The sequence below is a fragment of the Melospiza georgiana genome, chromosome 13, assembly GCF_028018845.1.
Source record: "Melospiza georgiana isolate bMelGeo1 chromosome 13, bMelGeo1.pri, whole genome shotgun sequence".
NCBI classification, from domain to species: domain Eukaryota; kingdom Metazoa; phylum Chordata; class Aves; order Passeriformes; family Passerellidae; genus Melospiza; species Melospiza georgiana.
In genome coordinates, this window is record NC_080442.1 from 20,730,123 (window position 1) to 20,753,912 (window position 23,790).

The 23,790-nt window shown below is 39.0% G+C and overlaps 1 protein-coding gene across 2 annotated transcripts in view; it reads left to right on the top strand.

Annotated features, from left to right (window-relative positions):
* The window catches only part of IQGAP1 (IQ motif containing GTPase activating protein 1), a 53,718-nt gene that overhangs the window by 17,223 nt on the left and 12,705 nt on the right, over positions 1–23,790 (top strand). For both annotated transcript variants that reach the window (XM_058033469.1, XM_058033470.1), the window contains exons 6-28: positions 292–359; positions 1,144–1,257; positions 1,650–1,828; positions 2,487–2,577; positions 3,078–3,241; positions 4,946–5,030; positions 6,094–6,257; positions 6,628–6,788; positions 7,287–7,411; positions 10,583–10,746; positions 13,402–13,492; positions 14,465–14,626; positions 14,999–15,141; positions 15,492–15,662; positions 16,739–16,822; positions 16,921–16,992; positions 17,085–17,154; positions 17,919–18,127; positions 19,181–19,336; positions 19,553–19,716; positions 20,518–20,742; positions 21,968–22,108; positions 22,197–22,281. In XM_058033469.1, the coding sequence (XP_057889452.1) occupies positions 292–359; positions 1,144–1,257; positions 1,650–1,828; positions 2,487–2,577; positions 3,078–3,241; positions 4,946–5,030; positions 6,094–6,257; positions 6,628–6,788; positions 7,287–7,411; positions 10,583–10,746; positions 13,402–13,492; positions 14,465–14,626; positions 14,999–15,141; positions 15,492–15,662; positions 16,739–16,822; positions 16,921–16,992; positions 17,085–17,154; positions 17,919–18,127; positions 19,181–19,336; positions 19,553–19,716; positions 20,518–20,742; positions 21,968–22,108; positions 22,197–22,281 (3,088 nt within the window). The remainder of the gene's footprint in view (positions 1–291; positions 360–1,143; positions 1,258–1,649; positions 1,829–2,486; positions 2,578–3,077; positions 3,242–4,945; positions 5,031–6,093; positions 6,258–6,627; positions 6,789–7,286; positions 7,412–10,582; positions 10,747–13,401; positions 13,493–14,464; positions 14,627–14,998; positions 15,142–15,491; positions 15,663–16,738; positions 16,823–16,920; positions 16,993–17,084; positions 17,155–17,918; positions 18,128–19,180; positions 19,337–19,552; positions 19,717–20,517; positions 20,743–21,967; positions 22,109–22,196; positions 22,282–23,790) is intronic.

Genomic DNA, 23,790 nt, shown 5'->3' on the forward strand with positions numbered 1-23,790 from the left:
CCTGGGGAACTTGATCCTATGTGACCTGGTTTGAAAAGGGAGCTTTAACAAGACAAACTTGAGAGTGCCCTTCTAGCCTCAACCATTCTGTTATTCTTTGAAGACTTCATAGTGGTGGGCATAGTTACGTTCCATTAAGGGGGGAAGAGAAAGTCAGCTCACTCTCTTGTTGATTATGAGCTATTATATTGGCTTACCTCTCCTTGAATCTGTATCTCCTAAAACTGTATCGTTGCCAGAACCACAAGGAAAAATGCCTAGTTCTAATTATTTGCTTCTTTTATTTTCTAGCCTGTACCTTTTTAAACTGGGTCTTGCCCCTCAGATTCAGGATTTGTATGGCAAGGTAGACTTCACAGGTAAAAAAACCCCAGCACTTTCGTATGCTGCCTTCATCTCATACCCTTCTAGATCAGTTATTGAACGCTTGTTTAAGTCAATTAAAGGATTGTTGCTGTGATATTCTTAATGTAAATAAAATTATAAATTAATGGCTGTGAGGAGTTTCAGTAATTTAAGAAAAAGAACTTAATTTGCCGGCTTCCGAGACAGGCAGTTAGACAGTCATTGGTTCATTTATTGTACTGTAAACATTTATTTTACAAATAACAATGTCTGAACACTTTTGTCACTGTGGTAAGATGCTTAAGCCTTGCATCCATCTTTTAGAGTTGTATGATATTTAGCATCCGTCTTTTAGAGTTGTATGATATTTAGCAACCGCATGTGTTTACGCACTGCATTCGCTTCTCTCAATGTAGCCTGTTTGTGGGGAAAAAGAAAATCTTAAACTACTGCCTGTGTGTTTTCCTGACCTGTTAGCAACCACAGTTGAGGTACCTCAGAATGGAGTCGGTTTCCAGCTCCTCATGAGAGTTCTTGCATTGTTTTCTAATAAGAAAAACTATAGAATACTCCCGTATGAGTTTCTGGGAGAAATGTAGATTTTAGAAGAGTGTGCAAAATGTCTTAGCATTTTCATTTATTTTGTTTCACTTACTGAGTTACAATCAAAGTATTATTTAAATAATAATTGTCGTCTGTTGTAGCTGTCCTATTTTTTTTTTTTAGCAGCAGTTAGTACAACATTGCTAATGGATTGTTAATGATAATGCCATGTAACACTAATTTAACATGTTTCAGAGGAGGAAATCAGTAATATGAGGCTTGAACTGGAGAAGTATGGCATTCAGATGCCTGCCTTCAGCAAGATTGGAGGAATTCTTGCAAATGAACTTTCTGTGGATGAAGCTGCATGTAAGGAAAAAAGGCATTTTGTTTGCTTTTTCAAATCAGCAGATCATTTAAGTGTTGGTTTTAATGCTGCAGGTTTTAAGGCTAGTACAGTCTTTCTGATAGGCCTTTTCGAAAACTGCGAAGATGTTTTTATTCTTTCCCTTGTGTATTTTTCTTTTTTCTGGAGCATGATGGTTTGACTACTTAAAATATTGTAATTAGGAATTAGGCTGCTATTTTTTTCAAAACACAAAGCCATGATGAAATTAGATATACTTTGATAATTCTTTTGCTTTCCAGTTAATTTTCAGATGATTTTTCTGCTCTTTTCAAATAAGGGATTCTGGATTTCTTGATTTTTAACAGTGCTGTTTTATTTGGGACTAAGTGGCAGACTGTGGCTTGTTTTTCAGTGCATGCTGCTGTCATTGCCATTAATGAAGCAATTGACCGTCAGGTTCCAGCTGACACTCTTACAGCAATGAAGAACCCTAATGCTATGCTAATAAATCTGGATGATCAACTGGAATCCACTTACCAAGCCACACTCTACAGAGCAAAGCAAGACAAGATGGACAATGCTAAAAATAGGGTAGCTCAGTTCTTCTTTCAAACCATTTGCGTTGCTATGTTGTATTGCAGTGTAAACTGTGGGGAATTTGCTGAATGTGTGTTAAGGTCATGTATATGTGGTCTTAGGTGGATTTACTCCTCCTGGCATTCTGTTACGTTCTCCAGTAACTTATCTTCTTGCAGAAAACAGGCAAGAGTTAACTGCATTAGTCTGTTTTAACTGTCTGAAATACGGGCCACATAGATACAGAATTCCTGTCAATGTTTTATTGTTGAGAGTGCCTCCTTCTGTTTTCACAGATATGTTTTTCTGACAATGAAATGATGAGCAAAACTGACTGATGCTGGAAGTGGTCCATGTTGCTTTAGAATAGTATATAATAGATGCCTAACTCTGTGTACAGCTTTCTGTGTTCTGGAGCTCTACTGTGTGTTCAGTAGAGCCATTAGATTGAAATAAGATGTGGTTCTAAACTGTCTGTATCAGAGTTTGACTATAGTTACTCCAAATGTATTTATGTCTAGGGCTTCTTTTTGCATGTGTAGAGGTAGTGTATGTATGGCCTATCTCAGATCTATATGGGTCAACATTTACCCTTCCTGACCTTTTCAGTTAGAAGGTCTGTAAGGGAGAAGGAAGCTGTAGAAACCCTGATTAGTTTTTATTTCATCCTCAGATTGCCTCAGAAAGTTCAGAGAGAGAGAGAGATGTGTATGAAGAACTTCTGACTCAAGCTGAGATTCAGGGAAACATCAATAAAGTGAACAGTAAGTGTAATGTTATACTAATAGTCTTAATTAAATCAAAATGATACCTGTCCTCCTCTTTTTCTGTAATGCTGACAAAATTTCAAGGAAGTTCCCTTGTTTTTGTGGGTTGTTTTAGTGATGGGGTGTTTTGGTTTTCTTCAGTTGTGTGGTTTTCTTGTTGTTAACTGGTTTTGGTTTTGTTTTGGTTTGGTTTTTTTTAGTCATTATTAGTACATAGTTGTAAGCCTAATTCACTATGACTTCTGTAACCCTTGCTTTTGGAAATGGATTGTCCATGTTGCTGAGCCCTTCAATTCTTCATTCTGAATAGTGCATGCCAATTAATAGCCTGTTTTTCAGGCTAATAATTCATAATTGACTTTATAATTGATTCTGGAAGTGTTCCTTTTGGATTACATACCTAACTTGTTGTCTATCAGGTCTAAGAGTATTTCTTTCTGAGTGGTAGGTTGTGTAAACCATGGCACTTTCTCAAGACTCTGTTTTACTGTTGCTAGCACATGCAGCCATATCAAAGATTGACCTGGCTTTGGAACGAGGAGATGCGTTAGCACTGTATGAAGCTTTGGCGACACCAGCCCTGGGACTTCGAGGATTGCTACAAGAAAATTGCGATTGGTATTTCAAGCAGTTCTTGAGTGATAGACAACAGAAACAGGAGGTATGGTGTTGGGGAGGGTGAAACAAGAAAGCCTTTTAAATATGACTGCCCGGCAAAAGAGCTTGAGAATATAGAAACTATAAGTGAGATTGAAATGAAAGCAACCTTTGAGATACCTTAGTTGTGACCAGTTGAATGTAATCCCCACTGGAGGAAACAATTCCCTCTGCAAGTAGGCCCTGCAGCTTGGCAGACGGGGCCCAAAGAATAAGATTTAAGGTTTAACACGTAAATGTAGTATAGTAATGTAGTGATTCTTATAGGTTGTGTGGAAATGTTATAAGATATGCATGCTGTAGTAGATTGGTTAATGAGAATCTGCATATTCAACACTGAAGATGATTTATTGTATTGTAACGGGAGCTTCGCTCTCTTTTCGCGCTTTCTTATCTCTCTTCTCCCTTATCTCTTTGCTCGCTCTCGCGCTCTTCTTTGCGCCCTTTTCTTTCTTTGTCTCTTTGTCTTCCCTCTGCACTTCTTCACCCCCTCCTTTCTACATGCTCTCCGCTCTTAAACCTTTGCCGTTGACTCTCTTACACTTTAAGCCCCTTTTCTCTCGGGCCTGCTCCGAGCTGCGGCTGGCAGCTCACGCCCTTTGCAATAAACTACAAGTTATATGACTTGGCTTCAAAGAGATCTCATCTCCGTCTGTCCCTACTGTGCGTGACCCCCGTCACTCCTACAGTATGGAAAAGTATAGATTACCCTGATTTGTGAGTTTTTTTTTCCCTGCCTTTCACCATACAACTGTGTACTAATCACTTGGTATATACCTGCATTACGGTTTAGTGTTGTCTAGAAAAAGTCAGTGTTAAGAGATGGAAGCATTGAGTAAGCCTATTATTTAGGCTTTATCTCTGCATGTGAAAGGCCAGTATAATTTTTGTATGTATGTAGGTGTACATATAATAGACCAAACCTTAAACTGCTAACTTGTGTGTGTATAGAACTATTAAAATTAAGGTGTGTCCTCCCTCATTTTGCTATTGTCAGTGCCTAAATAATGTGAATACGTGTGTTTTATAAACACCTATCAGATAAGCTTGAACTACTTTCACTGTGGAGAATACTATCATAGACATAGACTAAGGCATGGTGCTTAGGGACATGGTTTAGTGGTGGATTTGGCAGTATTAGGTGTATGGTTGGACTCAGTGCTCCTTAGTGTCTTTTTCAGCTTCAATGATTCTGTGATGCTACCCAAGTTATTAAAGTCCTCCTACTTATTTTCTATTTGTATTTGTGTAATATCATAATAGTTCAAGAAGCGTGTATGTATAAGCCAATGCTGCGTGTTCTCCATTTTGATGTTCTGCTAACTCTGTAGTTGCTCAGAGGTAAAACGCAACATTACTTAATGGATTGTTTCATGCCAAACTGCACAATTGCTAATCTCACTCCAGCAACCAGCTCATGTACAGAGAGCCTTTCCCCTCAAAGTTGTGCCTTTTGTCTTAAGTATGTTATCACTTTGGAAGCAATCTTGCCTTTTATTGCTATGTCCATGGGACTGCAGTTCTGATATAAAAAAGATCAGATTGTACACATACAATCTTTCAGCACCTGAACTCAGAATCTGGTGAGTAATTTCGTATTTCCTTACGTCTATTCTTTTTGGTTTAAGTTCAAGTGGAGTATTTTTATTGAGGCAATTGAAATTAACTTGACGTTGTTTCACCCTTACAGTTTCTGTTTTTTCTTTAGGCTGGCCTTACAGGTCCTCTCCAGAAGGAAGAGTTGCAGTTGGGAGTGGATGCTGCTAACAGGGCAGCGCAGCAGTACCAGCAAAGTAAGGATCAGCAGAAATTTCTGTAGCAAAGTCACTGTGGATTTGATCAAGAAAATGAAGCAGCACAGTATTTGGGTTTATTATGAATGGTCATTGTGAATGTTCTTTAAGTATTTTACAGCTGCTAAGAACATGTAAGAGAGTTGGTTGCCCTAATTATTTGCAGTGTCTTTTATCCAACTCTTACAATGTGGCTGGAGATAACAGCATTAGAACATTATTTTGAATTAAGAAACATTGAATTTTTGCATCCATCTTAAATAACCTCTTTTTATAGATTACTTTTATGAATTTTTATGCTGTGGATCTGTGAAGAAAATCTGGATTGCTCCAAGAGATGTGAAAGATAGTTTTATCTGCTGATCATTCACACTGAGCTATAGAACCATTACTGTTTCCAAATATCAGGTAGCAAATAAAATGCCGATAATTTGCTGATTGGTTTTTGACAGATGCTTCTGAGACTGCACAGAGCTCTCTTACTGTCCAGGAGCAATTTACTTTGTGATAGGTAAAAAGGAGAGTAACAGAGGTTGGAGGAGAGAGGATTTAGAATACAAGAGGAAAATAGCGAATGCTGAATTAAGTAGGCAACTACCTTTGAAGTGCCTTATTTTTTAGGCATGGACGTCCACATTTGTTTACCTTCTTGTGGTGTTTTAAGTTAGCCAGCATGTACCCAATATGGAGTGCCTGTGTTACTGCCTTGAGCAGGATAGAGGTAGAAAGGAAGAGAAAATCGGTATGATTCACCCATCCAAAAATTTGCAGTGAGGCTTCTTACTATCAGAATAGTGAAATGGTAAAACAGTCCCTTGATAACCAGACAAAAAGGTGAACTAGTATTAAATAGGAACATTGTGTGTTTTAATGGTCTTCAGTAATGGAAGACTAGCTAACTAGTGTAGGGGGTGTATGGATCTGAGAGTTTGGCTCTTTCCCTGCAGTTTGGGTATTATTCTTTCTCTAGTTAAGTATTTGAGTAAAATGAAAGTGCTAGTAAGTATTATGGGAGTCTCAGCTGTCTGCCTTCCTCATTTTTTTATGCTCTTTGAATTTCTAGAACTGGCAGCAGTAGCCAAAATTAATTCAGCAATTCGAATGGGTGATGCTGAGAAGACTGTGGCAGAAATGATGAATCCAGAGGCCCAGTTACCAGAGGTTTATACATTTGCTGCAGATCTTTACCAAAGGGAGCTGGCCACCTTACAGCAACAGAGCCCTGAAGTAAGTATCAACTTCTCTGTTATTTCTGAAGGTTGACATGGGTCACTGGGTCCACCTTGTCTGTTTTCCTGAATGCGTTCTCTGGAACAAACCTGTCTTGAGTCTTCCCAGAACTGCTTTGGTGTTCAGTCTGTTCTGATGTGGTTTAATCCTTTGATCTTGATCTGATCGGCCTTGTAAGACTTTACCTCAGTCTCTTACTTAGTGATCGAGCTTTGTTTATGATACTCACCTTTCTACTTTGTTGTCTTAAAGGATGTCTCTTTGCCTTGTTACATGTCTGTTCTGACAGCTACTCCACTGTTCTCTGTGTGCAGCAATAGTTTGTATAGAGTGAATAGAATTAATTTGTTGTCCTCTTTGTATGCAGGGTCACCTCACCCATCCAGAACTGGCTGTTGCTGTAGAGATGCTGTCTTCTGTGGCCCTGATTAACAGGGCTTTGGATTCAGGGGATATGAACACAGTGTGGAAACAACTGAGCAGTCCTGTCACAGGCCTTACAAACATTGAGGATGAGAACTCACAGAGGTGAGTAATTCAAGGAATTGTAGCTATCCTTGATGGTGCTCTGTGGCTTCATGAATTTTCTGTTCCTTCTCTTAAATTTTACATGATTTCTACATTCTTTCTTGCAGTACGGATTTAATCTCTGCTATCTCTTGAATCTTGTTTTTGCGAATACTGTTTCTTATTGGTCTGATTCCTGTGCTGTCTTGTGGATTTCACATTAAAATCGTGCAGGTTGTCACTAGTACTTATGCCAGCTCACCCATTTTGTTTGTCCTGGACTCTTACTCAGCGTTTCAGTGCTTTTTTCTGTTTGGCAGTTTTGTCTGATTGAACCTACTTCACATTTGTGCTGATATCCTTCACACACACAATCATTTCTCTTTCTCCCCATTTTCAGTTTCAACTCTCATGTTACCTCTCCGACTTAGTGTGCAGTTCTCAGTGCAGGGTTGTGTGCTCCCTGAGCAGCTTGTTGCAATGTCATGTTTACTGGATTTGGGTTTTGTTTTCTGACAGATACATTGATGATTTGGTGAAGCTGAAAGCTGAAAGAAGTGCAGAAGGAAATGAATTTATCACATGGAATGATATCCAATCATGTGTTGATCATGTGAATAAAGTTGTGCATGAAGAACATGAAAGTAGGTTTTTCTGTTCAATTCATGGTAGACTGATTGTAGCTTATAAGGAGTGCTAAAATTAGATGTCAATCCAAAAAGTTATTGATTGACTTGTAGTTGTGTTATGCATTAGATATCTAGGAAGATCTTAGTTGTGAACAAGACTTGGTGTTCTGTAATCTGAAAGTCTTGATTGCAGGACTTTTTGTTGATGGAGAGATCAGGCAGTCTGTTGTGTTTGTGGTATTGATGTCAGTATTTCAAAGCTGTTTATTAATACTTCCAGTGTAAATTTCTACCCTTTTTGGGTTGGAAATGCATTGCCTGCTGTCAACGTCTAGGATTAGTCTAGAATCTTCTCATTTTGCTTCAATCCCCCAATTTTAGGCTAGTATTACCAAAATCTCTCAATTAGTTGTAGCCTTGTCTTGGAGTGCTCCATCTTTCTTCCTAATTTGCTGCATTCAGTAGAAGAGATTTTTCTTAAAGTCTTATCCTTTTATTTGATGGCTACTTTTTCCCTGTTCAGGTTTTCCTATTCTTCCTTTTTTTTTTTTTTTTTAATCTGCACTGGTCTTTTTACCTTCCCAGTATTTCATTCCCTGGTTTAGTTGCCAGTGATTTAGCTCTGTAATCAGAAGATGTGCAAAAAACTCTCTGAAGTTGCAAGTGTGTAACACAGATCACTGGTGATACTCCTGCTCCCTGGGTGCAGGGAAAATGATATTTGAGCTCTCACAGTGGCCATGCTTCTGAAGTTAATCCTTCAACTGTACCTTGTGTCTTACACCCTACAATCGCACTGCTCAGTGTTTGCCTAGGCGGCTTGTTGACCTGGAGCATGGAAGCCTGTTTCTTTGCATTCATATAAAAGGTGTGCTCGAGGAATCACCACTAGTGCATTGCACTCACTTACAGGCATTGGTCAGTAGTCCTATATTGAAGAGAAAGGGAGAGGTGTAGTATATACATGCATATACAGTGCGAGGTTCAATGAGACATGGAGTGGCCTGGTCTGTAGTCTTCTTGGACTAGTGGAAGGTGTGCCTTGCCCCTGGCAAGGGGCCTTGGAGCTAGGTGATCTTTAATGTCCCTTCCAACCCAAACCACTCTATGCAGCAAGTGTGAATACTGAAAATTATATACTCATGAAAGAAAAAAATTACTGTTGCAAGCTGAAAATGGTGAATGAGTGTTAATATAATTCTGTGCTTGTAGCCCTTCAAGTTTTTTACTTTCTGTTTCTCAGTAGTATTTATGTTAATAATGGTCTTGTAACAGTGGTAAAAGACTGGGTGTGAGTGTAATTATGAAGACTTTATCAGAAGAGAAAACTGGAGTAATTCTTCTTGCACTAAGACAGTATTAGTTGACGTAAAATCCAGAGTGAAGATAGAGGAGTCCTTGAAAATAGTACAGTTAAACAAACTTATTCTTCATTAGATCCTTGTGATGTTCTGTTTCGTATGGTTTAATTTTTTTAGGTTTTTTTCTTGTTTTCATTAAGGGTTCTTAATTTTTGTTTATGACCAATACTGAAAACCTCCTGAGTTTGACTCTAACTTTGAAGCTATATTTGTAATATTTATAATTTTATAATATTTAGTATCTCAGCAAGGCTTGGAGCTTTGCATCATAAAGCGGGAGAGATTTGTCACAAGTGTGGAGGTGATGATAAAATTTATGTTGTACACTGAGACAAGCCGGTGTCTTCTGCCACTCCTTGTTTCTGTACTTGGTGTGTTTCACTTTGCAAAGCTTATACTCTAGAGAGGGTTAACTTGTAAATTAAAAGCCTGCTGTCTTGGTTAACTTGTTTTCTGCATCTCCAAATAGACACTATGTTTCCTGTTTGGGTCACCTAAGTAGATCTGTTAAAACCACACAAACAGGGCGCGCATTGGGGGTGCGCACACCGGGGCTAGTTTTATAGTATCTTTATAGTATCTTTTCCTTTCTGTGTAAGAGGTTACAGTGGAATTCTAAAAGTCTGTGTAGTCCCAACATCCTGTTTCTTTTAACGCTCCTTGTCCTGTAAGAAAATCTGCAGAAAGTCCTATAATGACATAAATTGTTCTCCTGGGAAATTTCCTAATTCTTTGGTCTGCTTCGTATATGCCCTTATAGAAAGATACGTTTATCTTCTCTCTATGAATAACTTGAATTAGTCAGAGAAGGTCCTCAAGCTTTGTGATTGTATATAAATGTATGTGTGTGTGTATGAGTGTATTTTTTTTTCTGTGTGCTTTCTTAAGTTACTGTATCTGGTTTTTGATGGAAACCATGCCATTGTTTTATGTTGCAGTTCTTGCAATGTCCTTAGCATATATTTTTCCTTGATATCTACTCTATCCAAATGTAATCTCTTCCCCAAGGTGTTCTACTTTTTAAATCAACTTCTGTTTTATAAGTCTTGTGTTGAAGAGTCACAATCTTTGAATACAAGCAGAGTTGGAGATTCCCACACTGATCTCCTTTCTTTTATCTAACAGAGTTCTTTGTTCTGCACTGAACCAAACCATGGCTGGATCCCTCTTTAAGTAGAGAATTGAATCAGATGAACTCTGGGATTCATCTCAACCTGAGTTATTTCATGATTTTCAGGATCAGTTGCTATAGATGTAGATTCTGTTTGCATTTAGATAACTGTAAGGTCTTTATTTTGCTGAACAGTAAATTTTACTGTACTTGAATAGCATCCACTTTTCTGATAATACAGCTGATACTACATATGTCCTTAATAAAAGAGTTTTCTAAAATGCAAGGTTACTGTATTTTTAAATGGTATTCCATGCAGGGCCTTAGTTTCATGTGAAGATTTCTTTCCAAGCCATAACCTTGGAATATTGTGAACTCTGACCATTTGGGCTTTCTAGAAGCTCTGACCTGGGTGTCTGAGGATTCAGTTTTGTCTCTGCATGTGGTCTCCCTGAGGTGCTTTTTTTTTTTTTCCTTTGCAACTTTATTTTTTTGATTGCAGCGCTCAAGAATTACAACTACTTTGGAGAGGAGAAATAGCTTTGGTTTCTTTGCTAGTAAATAATGTTTTCTGTTGAAAAAATAATGTGGTTCTGAGCTGTTACTTGATTTAGGAAGGACTAACTGCACTTTTGTTCTGAAGCAATGCTTGTGATTATTGTTAACCAAGAATGGAACTTTGTCCTTCTCCTCCCCCTTTGCATTCCTCCCTAGGGATTTTGGCAATTGGTCTTATTAATGAAGCTCTGGATGAAGGGGACACCAAGAAGACTCTTCAAGCCTTACAGACTCCTGCAGCAAAATTGGAGGGTGTAGCCCCAAAGGTAGCACAGCATTACCAAGATACACTACTTCGAGCCAAGAGAGAGAAAGCGCAGGTGAGTGCAGTTAAATGCACCTTTTGAAAGACCTTTGCATTAGTGTTGCTGTAATGTTACTGGTCTTGAAAGTCTGGAATCAAAATTGGCAATGGAGAAGTGGCCATTCTGCATACCTTCAACTGATCTTAACCAATCAGAAAGAGATTTCAGTTAGCAGTGTCAATCTGTGAACTGTGGAGATGGGTGTAAGGATATTAAGAGCACATGGTGGCTTGCTATAGCTAAACTCAGGTCCCAGGTGAGGTACGTATCTTTTTTGTGGAAAAAAATGATATTCATTATCTGGTTTTGTGAGGAGACCATGTTCATTCCAGGAGTACTGAACTTCTGCTTGCAAGTTTTCTGCAAGCTTAAGTACTTTATTCTCATGTTCTGTGTTAAATGTACTCTGAAGTATAGTTATATATATGGCAAAAAAGAAAGTTTCTGGAAGTGGAAAAATCTGTAAAGTGATAAATTAGAAAAAAGATGTGAAACAACATACATACATGCTACCAGCAAAATATATATGCTGTTGTTCACCTGATGACACTTCCATTGCTTATGGCTTTTTTGAGCTGAAGTTGTCATTAGCCAAGGACTTCTACCTACTTGTACATAGTTGCAGTTTTCACTAATTGAAAGGTGAAGATGAAGAGAGGAAGAGCAAGTTTCGTCTTACATCTTTCATCAAGGTATAAGAAAGGATGACAAGTGCAGGTGTGTGTATGCAAGTGATTTTTGGGTAGTAGGGAGGGGACACTGGGTTTTTTTCCCGTATCTATTTACAGAGAAGTAGCAGATGTCTGCTTTCCGTGACTTGAGAGTGTTTTGTTTTCTATTTTCTGCTGTGGAGCTCATTGTTCAAGTAGCAATGCACAATTTTTTACAGAGGCTAAGGTCTAGATTCTGTTGAACATTTTGTTTTTGACTAAAGGTAAACCAGTATGATGACAATAGAAAACTGTATGCTATTCTGATGGAAATCATTGAGCACCTTTCCCAAGGGTCTTGACAGGGTTAATGTTCCTCAGGATCCATTTTGTGCTGAAGCATTTCCTCTCGCTGAGTCAGAATGAAACAATGAAATCTTTTTATCCTGTACTTAAACTTGTGCCAGACTGTGCTGGTAACTTCTGGGTTGGTATGAAATTACCTTATTTAGACATAAGATAAATAAAGGGCTTCTCCCAGCAGCATGGGAATAATTCCAGAAATAGAAAGATCATATTATACAGTAACTATGTGGGGAAAATAACCACAATCTGAAGTCAACTGTTATGAACTAGTGATTTCTATACCTCAGGGCTGAGAAGGATTAATGTTCACCTGAAGATGTTGTTCAGTTGCTTACTTGATTGGGGAGTGCTATATCATGCTGATGAGAGAGGTGAGAGGGGGAAAAAACAGTAGACTCCATAGTATGTTACACTGTGTGTATCTTGCAGAAAGCCTTGCAGCAGTAAAACTGTAGAGAAGCCACAACATGGTTTTGACTTCTGTGGATACATAGTACAGTAGAGTTACAGTGATGATTCTCCCCCACATCCTGGACAGGAATTTTGCTGTTGCTGGTACTCCTGTGGGACTGTCTGGCTTTCAGATGAAATCTGGCTATGAAGATCATGTTAAGCTCTTGAATGAAGTATCATTTAGCCAGTTAGTTTCAGATCTGCCAAAACAATGGTTAAAATATGGAAAGCACATGAGGAAATGTTCATTTTAAGTCTGGCCTTAAAGCACTTGAATGTTGTAAATAGCGGTTCTTTTGTACACTGTGATTATTATTCCCTTCCAGAACTAAAGGTTTCCTATGTTCTGCTTGTATGAGAAAAGTTGTCAGAAGGATGGTAGTTGCATCTTAGCATTTCTTTTGGTAGTTACCTACAGGAAGGACCAGTGGGTGGAGAGAAGCTTATGCTTGGCAACTGCTGGGTCATTGTTCTCTATGTATATTTTGGGACTTGCAAAACACTTGTCCCTTTCCTCCTCTCAAAATTCTGCGTGTAACATTAGCTCATTTGGCTAGATTTCCCAGCCAAAATACAGGATACTGTGTGATCACTGTTCCTTGACAGGCCATCTGTTAAAATAAAGATTTAAAACATGGCTTTGACTGCTGTGTGTGTACACCCATCCACAACACATACAATGCTTTTTGCTTTGTTAGTTTGTACAGGTTTGTGAAGTTTTGTGGGCAGGGAAATGAGCAGCCTGATGTGACCTTACCCAAAGGTTTATTAGTTTCTGCACACATATGTGCATCAGCAGCTCTCGGTAGTCCTTCTGTTGAAGGACTAACTTCCTGGAAAATCATATACTCTTAGCTAGTATGGCTTTAGGACTAGCTGGCACTAAGTCCCTGGCCTTGTGTTTGCTCATCTTATTAGAGTGATTCTTATTGATAGAATTTCTTGTTTGTTCTGTTTCCTGCGAATTTCTTTTGTCCAGGGAAAGTGTTGGGTTTGGTAATGCCATAGTAGTTTTTGCCAGTCACAAATCCACATTATATCCTTGTGCTGGAGTTAGTTAGGAAGACTGAAATACTTATTTTTCCCTCTGTTATGGAAAACTACTCTATTGGCTGTTTCTGAATATAGGTTATCTAACTTGGCAAAAATAGTGATACTTTTCTCCTGATATTGTATATTTTTCTTGTTGTATTCTCTTCAGGACACACAGGATGAAACAGCTGTACTTTGGCTAGATGAAATTCAGGATGGGATTCATAAGGCTAACAAGGACACTGAGGAGTCCCAGAGATGTAAGTATTATCGCACAGTATTGCAATTAATCCCCACTACCAGCCAAATACCACTTATTTAAGGAAAAGTTGGGGGCTAGAAATGTCATATACATGTGGCAAAGGAAACCAGAAGAGCCTACAGGCTTCTGGTGCAGGTGTGGTTTTTTGAGGAGTGAATGTCAGATTCTTCAAATACTAAATTTCTTCTGTTGTGGGGGGATATGTATTTTTTTCCAGTTTTGCACGTGACCATTAGACTACGTTACCTTGTTGGACCAATCTTTTTCAAATTGTTTGTCATTTGCGACTAACTGTGTGTGTCTGTGGGTGATTGGTTAGAAGTGAGAGTGTTCACATGCACTATTGAAATGATGCTTTCTGGTGAGCATTACCTTTTATTTGTGTGAGGTACTGTTGTCTTGTCTTGGTTCTCTTAGATATTACCAGACAAACACTCATGGTTTTTGGATACAAAGAATACTGCCCGTCAGTGATACTCACCTTTGCTCCTTAACGCAGTTGGCAGGTGGGCTGGTCCACCCGTTGTTGCTTCCCAGTCATTATAACAATTTTGTTTCTGTCTGCAGAAACAATTAAGTAATTATTGCTCTGGTTGCTGAGTTGTGGCTGGCTCTGCCAGAAGAAACTGTGTTAACTGAAACAGACATCAGAGGAGAGCTGTAACTGTGTATGTTGAAAAGTTCTGGTGATAAATCAGCACCATACTGGGACTTTGGGCACACCATTACATGCTGTCAGGTGCAGTTTCACGCATGGCTGGATACTCTGTACTGAAGAGGCCTCTATACTGCAAGTCCTCGAGTTGGTTTTTTATTTATGTTTCATGTTTATGTACACTTAAAATTTGTAAAATTTACATACAGCCCAGCTATGAGGGTGTGTTCATGTTGCCTTGCTCTGTTCTGCCATTCTGTGCTTGCTGTGAGCTACTGAGACCCTGCGCTAACTTGCTTTCTGGTTTTATCCAAGTCTCCTTAGGAATTCTAGCCATTAATGAAGCAGTAGATCGTGGTGACATTAGCCAGACCCTGAGTGCCTTGCGTTCACCTGATGTTGGGCTGTACGGAGTCACTCCAGAATGTGCTGAGACGTACCAGCAAGAATTGTCAGAAGTTAAGAAAAAGGTGGCAGGTACACCTTAAGTGGCTAACTATTAGTGAAATAAACGCAAGATTATTGTTTATTGGAATTGGAACTAGAGGTAAAAAAGCCCCTGGGAAAAAAATCCTGTGTTGTAGATAGCAGCTGTGGATGCTCTGTGAAATAAGGTGTTTTTTTAAAAAAAAAAATAAAAAATGAGTATTATAATGTTCTCCACTTATACAATGCGTTGTGTTTAGGTAGCTCTCATATGAGGTCATTAGGGATTCAGAAACTTTCCTTTCCTTGTTTGGAGAAAGAATAATCTGTAAAGGAAATTTCCTGGTTGTAAAATTTGTATGTGTGAAAGGTAAGACACTTGTCAGTGTGTTTGAGACTTCTAATTGCAGTTTCTGCTCTTAGGGGGCAATGGCAGCGAGTGGGTGAAACACTGGGTGAGAGGAGGCTATCATTATTATCATAACCTGCGGACCAAAGAGGGAGGATGGGATGAACCAGCAGAATTTGTGCAAAATGACACTCAGCTGTCACGGGAAGAGATACAGGTAGAGTAATAGATTAACACATGCTCCTTCTCTCGAAAGTTGACGTTCTCACCATTCCCACCCTTAATGCAGCTCTGAGATAGAATGCTTCAATGCCATAGTCATGTTAACTCGCTTAGTAATTCATTTGATTTGCTAGGCATCATCAGATTGTGTGTGTCACACCTCGTCCTATTTCATGAAAATTTATCCTGTCACTAAGAGAGTACAGGACTGTGATGTCACTGTTTTCTGAAACACAGCTTTGGAGCTTCTTGTAAGCACAGTATGGAAAGCTGATGTAACATCCTTTTTTTTTGTATTTCCATTTTCTTTTTCTGGCTTCTCTTCCTGTCATAACATTAAATCAGAGCACCATATCTGGAGTCACTGCAGCATACAACCGAGAACAGTTGTGGCTTGCAAATGAGAACCTGATTATGAAACTTCAGGCTTGCTGTCGAGGGTATCTTGTTCGCCAGGAATTCAACTCAAGAATGAATTTTTTGAAGAAGCAAGTCCCAGCAATCACTTGCATTCAGGTAGTGATACCCTTTAATTCTGTTTGGAACTTGTACTCTGCAGTTGTTTTCTGTACACAAGCTTATTAACAGTTTTTGTTCAATTCAAGTAATTACAGCACACAATTGTCTTTGCCTCATATTGTAACTTATCTAAAAACATTTCCTTCTCCAGTGAGTTTTGGTGTATTTTTTGCTTTTAGGTGTCATATATAATCGATCCAGTAATCACATAGAATTAGAGAGAGAAAAAGTTACTTGAGGAAGCTTTAACAGTTATTTTTTTATACGTTTCGAGAGTGAGGAAATATGAAGTGTGTTCTATGTGTTGATGGTGATAGTACCATGAGATGCGTTGCTGCTGTGATTCATTATGAATTAAGGAGAAACAACATAGTCTTTAGTATTCTTGCTTTTCTTCAAATTTGTCCAGGGATTTGGAGCATAGCTGGATAATTCAGCATGAAATCAGGTGCATTTACAGGACAGCCACAAAAAAATTATTCTGTGATGTTGTAACTGAATTATGTGCAAATGCAACAGTTGCTTTGCACTCTATTACCATTTTATTTTTTCAGCAGTATATATCCAATTGTTTCTGCCTAAGTAGCAGATACTCTGCTGTATATTTAACAAAACCTCCACACCCACTCCCAGCTCATTAAAATAACACACTCTCCCTTTAAGTGTAGTCCAACCCCTTGCCTGACTTCTCTTCCCAAGTGTGAATGGCAGTGGGTCTGCTGGGAAAGCTTAAACTGTTACACCATTGTTCTCAGCAGCAGCAGCAGCTAACACATGATCCTTATGTAGAACAGTTTCTATCAACTTGACTGTTTCACTGTATACTTGACCCCTAATTGTGCTTCAGAAGGCCCAGACTCTTCATGGTGTAATTTCAAGTCTCTCATGATTACATTTGGAGAATAGTTAATGCTTGACACAGTGTCTCTTGATAAGACAAGCACGTCTGCTTCATGTTTCATTTAGCCAAAAGGGCAATTGGAAGCTGAGGAACCCAAAGAAGCTCAGATTTGCAATTACTTCTGTTCAATTAGAAAAATAAAGTGAATGTGCCTGTTTTGTTTTGTTTTCAGTCTCAATGGCGTGGCTACAAGCAAAGGAAGGCATATCAAACCCGTTTGGATTACCTACGTGCACAAAAGGACCAAGTAGTAAAGGTAGTGCAGGTTTTCTGCTTGCTGTTTTGGTAAGCCTTTGGGGTAGTGAACTTCATAGATAAGTTTTGGATCTGAGTGTTTTGGTTACCCTTCAATAGATTCAATCAATGACCAGGATGTATCAAGCCAGAAGACGTTACAGAGATCGTCTGCAGTATTTCAGAAACCACGTAAGAGGCTATCTTGTTAAATATATTCTGTATCTGACTTTGGTACTCTTTCCAGAATGATGTCAAGTGCTTTTTTGTTTCTTAAATCCTAGATAAATGATGTCATAAAAATTCAAGCATTTATTCGAGCAAACAAAGCCCGAGAAGACTACAAAACCCTCAGTAAGTATTGCCAAGAAAATAAAGCTGCTGTGGCTTGAATCTCTGTTTGTGAGGGATCATAGATTCATAGAAGAGATTCCCCAATTCTCTCTGCCTGTCTCCATTGGAGAGATGCTTTAGCCCATGATAATCTTGGTAGTCCTCCTCTGGACTCGGCCCTGCAGCTCCATATCCTTCTTACTATATTGGGGGCCCCAGAGCTGAACACAGCTGAACACTTCAGGTGGGGTCTCATTAGAGTAGAGTAGAGGAGGAGAATCACCTGCCTTGACCTCCTGACCACACTGCTTTTGATGCAGCCCAGGATGCAGTTGGCTTTCTGTGCTGCAAGTGCACATTGCTGGATCACATCAAGCTTCTTGTCAACCATTATGATATTGGCTGTGTGATCTATAACATCAAGACAGTTTTGAGGAGCAGTCGGGATGAAGTTGATAGGGAAGTGCAGGGTGTAGGTAGTTCTTGAGGCTGAAGGAGAAGTTGATTCTAGCTGCCTATTTTTTTTTTCCCTGCTGAAAAATAGAACTGTAGCTTTGCAGTTAGCTCTGACAGTGTGTACTACCCTATGCTAATACTTTGTTCTTGATTTAGTTCTCTTACAATTTTCTCAAAACAGGAGAATTAAAATGTATGAAGCTGGTTAGACAAGATGGTACTAATTTGACTCTGGGTGCTCCTTGATGTGCTGTTTAAACATAGATAAGGCATGTATTTACTTCTGTTTGCCATCCCCTAGCGTTGTCTATTTTCTTTCCTGTTTTTAGTTAATGCTGAAAATCCACCTATGGCTGTGGTTCGGAAATTTGTCCACTTGCTTGATCAGAGTGACCAAGATTTTCAGGAGGAGCTTGAGCTAATGAAACTCCGTGAAGAAGTTGTAACCTTGATCCGATCCAATCAGCAACTGGAAAATGACCTCAATCTCATGGACATCAAAATTGGTTTGCTAGTGAAAAACAAAATTACATTGCAGGTAAGAAATGTGTGTTGGGAGACCAGCTACACGTAGAATTGAGCCCAGTGGTAGTTGGCATGGAGAGCTCCTGGCCTTAGATGTTGGTTGCTCAGACCCAGTGGAAAACATTTCCCCTGACTTAGTTTTTACTCCCAGTATGTTCTTAGTTAATTCCACTGATTTAGTATGTATCCCTAGAAAGAAAACTGTAGGAGGAGAAGAAACAAGTCCTGAAGCTAAAAAAGGCAGCAAGACTATCTTGAGCTAACAAATGCAACAGGTTTTGTATTGAATGGCTTTGAGACTGTTTTGTTGCTCCTTTGGGGTTAAACAAGTCACATGCCACAAGCTTTCAGCCAAGGGGGGGTGATTTTGTAATTTTGTCAGCCAAGGGGGTGATTTTGTAATTCTGGAGGCAGGAGACATGCTTGTGAGGCTTGGTTGCTTGTTGGTTAAAGGAAGTGCCCTCTATCTAAGCTTGGCTGGTGTGATTCATTTCCAAAAAAGAAAAAAAAAAAGGGGCTCTTGCTGATACAGCATTGTCTTTTCTTCAAGCTGAAGTATTGGTCAACTTTTCATGTGGTCCTGAATTCATTACACTAGGCTTCTCTGAGCGCAAAATCTCAATTGGTGTAGTGAAATTTATCTTAGAAGGAAGCTGCAGTGGTTGGGCTGATGATTGCAGTGAAAAGTGCTATTGCTGTCAGAGTATGTGGAGGTAGTGAGCTAGGTGAATATAGAACAGTATTTGTAAACTGTAAGCCCAGTTTAAAAAAGGAAAACATTTACAAGTGTCTCCAGAATGCTACCAGCTCTGATCGTTGCTGCCAAGAGTGACTAGCCCATCTAGGGTTTCAGACCAATTCACAAAGTCAGGAACGAAGCAGAACATATACTTCTAGTTGGAGAAACTGCTGCCATAGCAAACAATGCTTCACTTTTATAGCCCCAGGCATTTCTTGACCCTGCATTTCCACATTCAAGAGAACAAGCTCTCAGATGCAACTGTTTTCCAGTATTTCTTGTTTGAAACTTCTCAGAGTGAAATCTGTACCTTTTCTTTCTTTCCAGGATGTTGTTTCTCATAGCAAAAAACTTACCAAGAAGAACAAGGAACAGCTCTCTGACATGATGATGCTGAACAAGCAAAGGGGAGGGTTGAAAGCATTGAGCAAAGAAAAGAGAGAAAAGTTGGAAGCCTATCAGCATTTGTTCTACCTACTTCAGGTAAGCAACTTCTTACACTGCTCGGTAACCTTTTGTCATAGAAGGTGATATGTCTTAGCAGAGTCTTTGCTTGTGCGCTGTAGTTGTCATAGAAGTAAGTAAGGTTGAAAAAGACCTTTAAAATCAAGTCCAGCCAGCAACTGTTTTGAGCCACCTTAGTTTTTTAGCAACACCAGTGGGGACATGTACACTAAGTAATTTTTCTTGTTGTTGTAGACTAACCCAACCTACTTGGCCAAGCTGATTTTTCAGATGCCTCAAAACAAATCCACAAAATTCATGGATTCTGTCATCTTCACGCTGTATAACTATGCATCCAATCAAAGAGAGGAATACCTGTTGTTGCGACTTTTCCAAACAGCACTGCAGGAAGAGATCAAGTATGTGGTAGCATACGGCACATTCTTGCTGTTGAATCAGTTTTGGCAGTTCCTGAAAATGAGGCACCTTTTCATGTGACATCTAGTGCTTATATGCAGATAATGCTAATCTGTCCCTTCACTGTCCTTTTCCCATTTCATATCTATTAATGTAGTCTATCAAAGAAGAATCAAGTATGTCAATAGAAGATGAAGGCTTTTTACTTCAATCAAGATTTCACAACATGGCAGCTACTTCTGATCTGATGCAAAGTCATTCTAAAATTCAGTCTAATCTCAATTCTCCAGTGTCTGATTATAAATATGTCCAACAAAGTGCAAACTCAGGCTTTAGGAGCCAGGAAGAGAGCTAAATCTAAGCTGTCTGGATTTGCAAAAACTAATGAGGAGTCTGAAATCTCTGTTGTTTGGCACTTCTATTTCCTGTCAGTGTTAGAAACTCTGGCTGTCCTCAGACGTGTTTTGTTGGATTGCTTAGGCCTTAGGTGCTCAGTGTAACATGACTTACATGACTGTAACTCAAAGTGTGAGTTTGAGTTACATGACTTAACAATGCAGAGTGGCACAACTTGCTGTGAGGAAGAATATGCAATGAACTTTTTAAGGAACTACCCTCAAGCATTTTTGGGAATGCTTTTTAAGCATGAAGATGCCTTGAAACAAATAACAATTTCTAAAAAACGTGTGTCTCCCCCCACCACCCCACCCCCAAAGTTATGCTTGGAACAGTAGTCCAGGGAAGCATAGGCAGTGACAGAGTTATGCATACCTAAAATTTCTTATGGATTCTTTCTTCTTCAGATCAAAAGTAGACCAGATACATGAAATTGTGACTGGGAATCCTACTGTTATTAAAATGGTGGTAAGTTTCAATCGTGGTGCCCGTGGTCAAAATGCCCTGAGGCAGATCCTTGCACCAGTTGTGAAGGAAATCATCGATGACAAGTCACTTAATATCAAAACTGATCCTGTGGATATTTACAAGTCTTGGGTTAACCAGATGGAATCTCAAACTGGAGAGGCCAGGTATGGGACCTGTTAATACTGTATTTTTCTAAACATTGCTTAGCTGCTTTGCATTGCTCAGTTAGTCATTCAAAACTTGCCTCCTTGGCTGCGCTGCATGCATCTGCCAACTGTCTTGTCAAGACAGCTTTCATCTGAGAGTTCTAAAGTTCTTACTCTGGTTATGGTGCTGAGAGTATTGAACAGGAATGTCATTAAATTATGGAAAAAGAAGTACTCTTTGGTATTTTCCTATGTTAACTTGATAGTTAGCTATGAGATGCCCTCTAACGTAAAATAGTGTATTGTAAGAAAATGTATTTGGGAATTGCTTCCATGTCAGTCCCTGTTCATGTCATGCTTGGCCTGTGCAAACACGTACTGTTCTCAAGCACACAAAGCCGCTCTTGCTGGCAGGAACCATCACATTGCGTTTAATTCTCCTTGGTCCTAACATCTTTCTAATTAATATCAGCCATTGATGACAAATTTATATTCAGCTATGTGATTTTGTGTCATTCTGGTTTCTTTTTCTTTGGTGGTTGTGATTTGCTAGGACTTGAGGATTTTGTTGTGTTATTGGGATTTTTTAATGTATTAAAAAAAAAAAAAGCAAAAGCCATACAGATGAATGACTTCCTCCATATCTAAAGCAGTTTATGCACACTTTATGCAAAATTCTGGATATGGTAAAAATGGAAGTGATTATGTGTATTCAGATTCTTCTCTATACATGAGATTTAGGATACACCTTTATGAATTATCATTTGTCTGTGTTCACTGGAATACTATGCAGTAGTTTCAGCTGATTGAAAAAAGGATAACCATTCCTTCAGCAGCATGTTATATTGATTTTATGGATGCTGCTCTGCTTGTGTCCAAGTTTTCATCATCTTAATACTCAAATGTGTAGCTTTCATTTTCACGAATTCGCAGTCTGAAGTACCACTATGTATAATGAGTGGTGCTTTTTTTGCCTGGTGTGCATGCTGTAAAAAAGATTCAATTTTGAGTTAGCTGGGTCTTTCTCTCAGTGGCCAGCACAAGGGAAAGTAAAGGAAGTAAAAGCAAAAGAATTTCAGTTCTGATGGTGCCAAACAGGTTAATTAAAAGCAGTGCATAATTTTTTGCAGCGAAGTGAATATAAGTTTCTGGTTTTGGCAGTGAATATGTTTCAGGCTATAGGTCCTTGAAGTGTACTAGCCTGAGTAATACTCTCCTTTATATGTCTGACTTTTTCAAATAGCAAACTGCCATATGATGTTACTCCTGAGCAAGCCCTAAGTCATGAAGAGGTGAGGACGCGCCTGGATGCCTCAATCAGAAACATGAGGACAGTGACAGACAAGTTCCTATCTGCCATTATTAGTTCAGTGGACAAAATCCCGTGAGTCTGATGCACCACTGTTATCCCTGTGAAGTTGCTGGTGTCTTCATGCTTGCAGCAGTCTTATTTGACCTTTTCTTTCTCTCAGATATGGAATGCGTTTCATTGCCAAGGTCCTAAAAGACTCCCTGCATGAGAAGTTTCCTGATGCTGGTGAGGATGAGCTTCTGAAGGTGAGGATCTATACACCTTTGTAAGTAATTGCCAGCCGAATTGACTGTGGCGAGTTCATCTCATTCTTCTCTCTTGTTAGGTGTATGTTTGGAGAGGAGCGCATGTAAACCTATTCATTTACCTCTACAGATAGAAAATATTTCACATCAGGCTATTGACGTCATCTTCATACACATCGCTTGAGATGTAATACATTGTTTAGAAGGAAGTATCCTGATGCTTCTGTTTTGTTTTTAGTATCTTGGGCATTTGGACCTTTAGGTTTCTTGACCTGGGGTTTACTGTTGCTCCTAGAAAATAAACCTTGGGTTAACTAGTGTGATCACTGCCTGCTGCTCCTTCCTTAAAGAGACAAGTTAAAAAGTCTGTGTGCCAAATTCTTAATGCCCCATCTGGAACACACTGGGATATTTTGACGGCAATATGTAGAATTGCTTCCCATGATGCCTGGTCAGTTTTGTATTTTGCATTTCAGTTGGTTTGGAGAACTAAAAGGATCCTAATATTAGTTGCTCTTAGATGACTACAGCATCAGGGTTTTTGTTGAAATTTCGTTGATTTTTGTGGCTTCTGGGAAATTCTGACTTTATGCCCATGAATGCTTTACTTTTTAATACAATATATAGTTTGGTTATTAGAATACTTGACAACGTCTCTTTAAGCTTTTCTACCTCTGCTTCATTACAAAATAATTACCAATCTGAATGCTGTTTTCTTCTCTCTTCTAGTTCTGTGCTTTCCCATTCTGAGACATCGGTTCTTTCTATGCAGGTGAATTAATTTCTTCCATCTGTAAATTTAGGTGGAAAACTGCAGGTTTTGTTAATCCTCATGAAAATAATGTAACTGTCCACGTGAAAGTCAAAACTGCAGTTGCGTGCAATACCTACCTGTAGATATTTTTTTAGCAACTGAAGATTCTCATATAATATACTGTTCTTTTTGCCCCACAAGTTCAAATGTCATTAATTCAATTTCTTTCATGGTTGTTTTTTTCTTTTTACTGGCAGTAAGCAGACTGTTAATGGTCAGCAGACTGTTAACATCCCACAGCATAATTTGTGAGAGTACAGCAGAGGCTTGCATAAAACACTTGTCCAAACATGGCCTGACTGAAACCAGTTATTAATTTCTGGGACTTACCAATGGCTAGGTTTTTTCTCTGTGTTTTCACCTGTTTGTTCAGACCCCAATCTCTTCCATGCATTTTAGTCACATGAAAAGCAGGTGAAGCCAAGGTTCAGTGACCTGGCCTTCTGCAAATGAGCATGTGGTGAGAGAGCTTTTGCTTTAAATCAGCACGGTGAGTTAATACCTTTCCTTGCTAGAATTACTTTTGGCAAAATATCCAGCACAGGGTAGAAGAATATTGTGAGCATATGGATAATGTGATAATCTTTATTTGTAGTTCTTTGCTCACATTTGACTAGGTAAATTGGATTTTCAAAACATCCAATGCCATTTGTTTTCTGTACTTCTAATTTTCTTACTTCTGGATTAAATGGCTT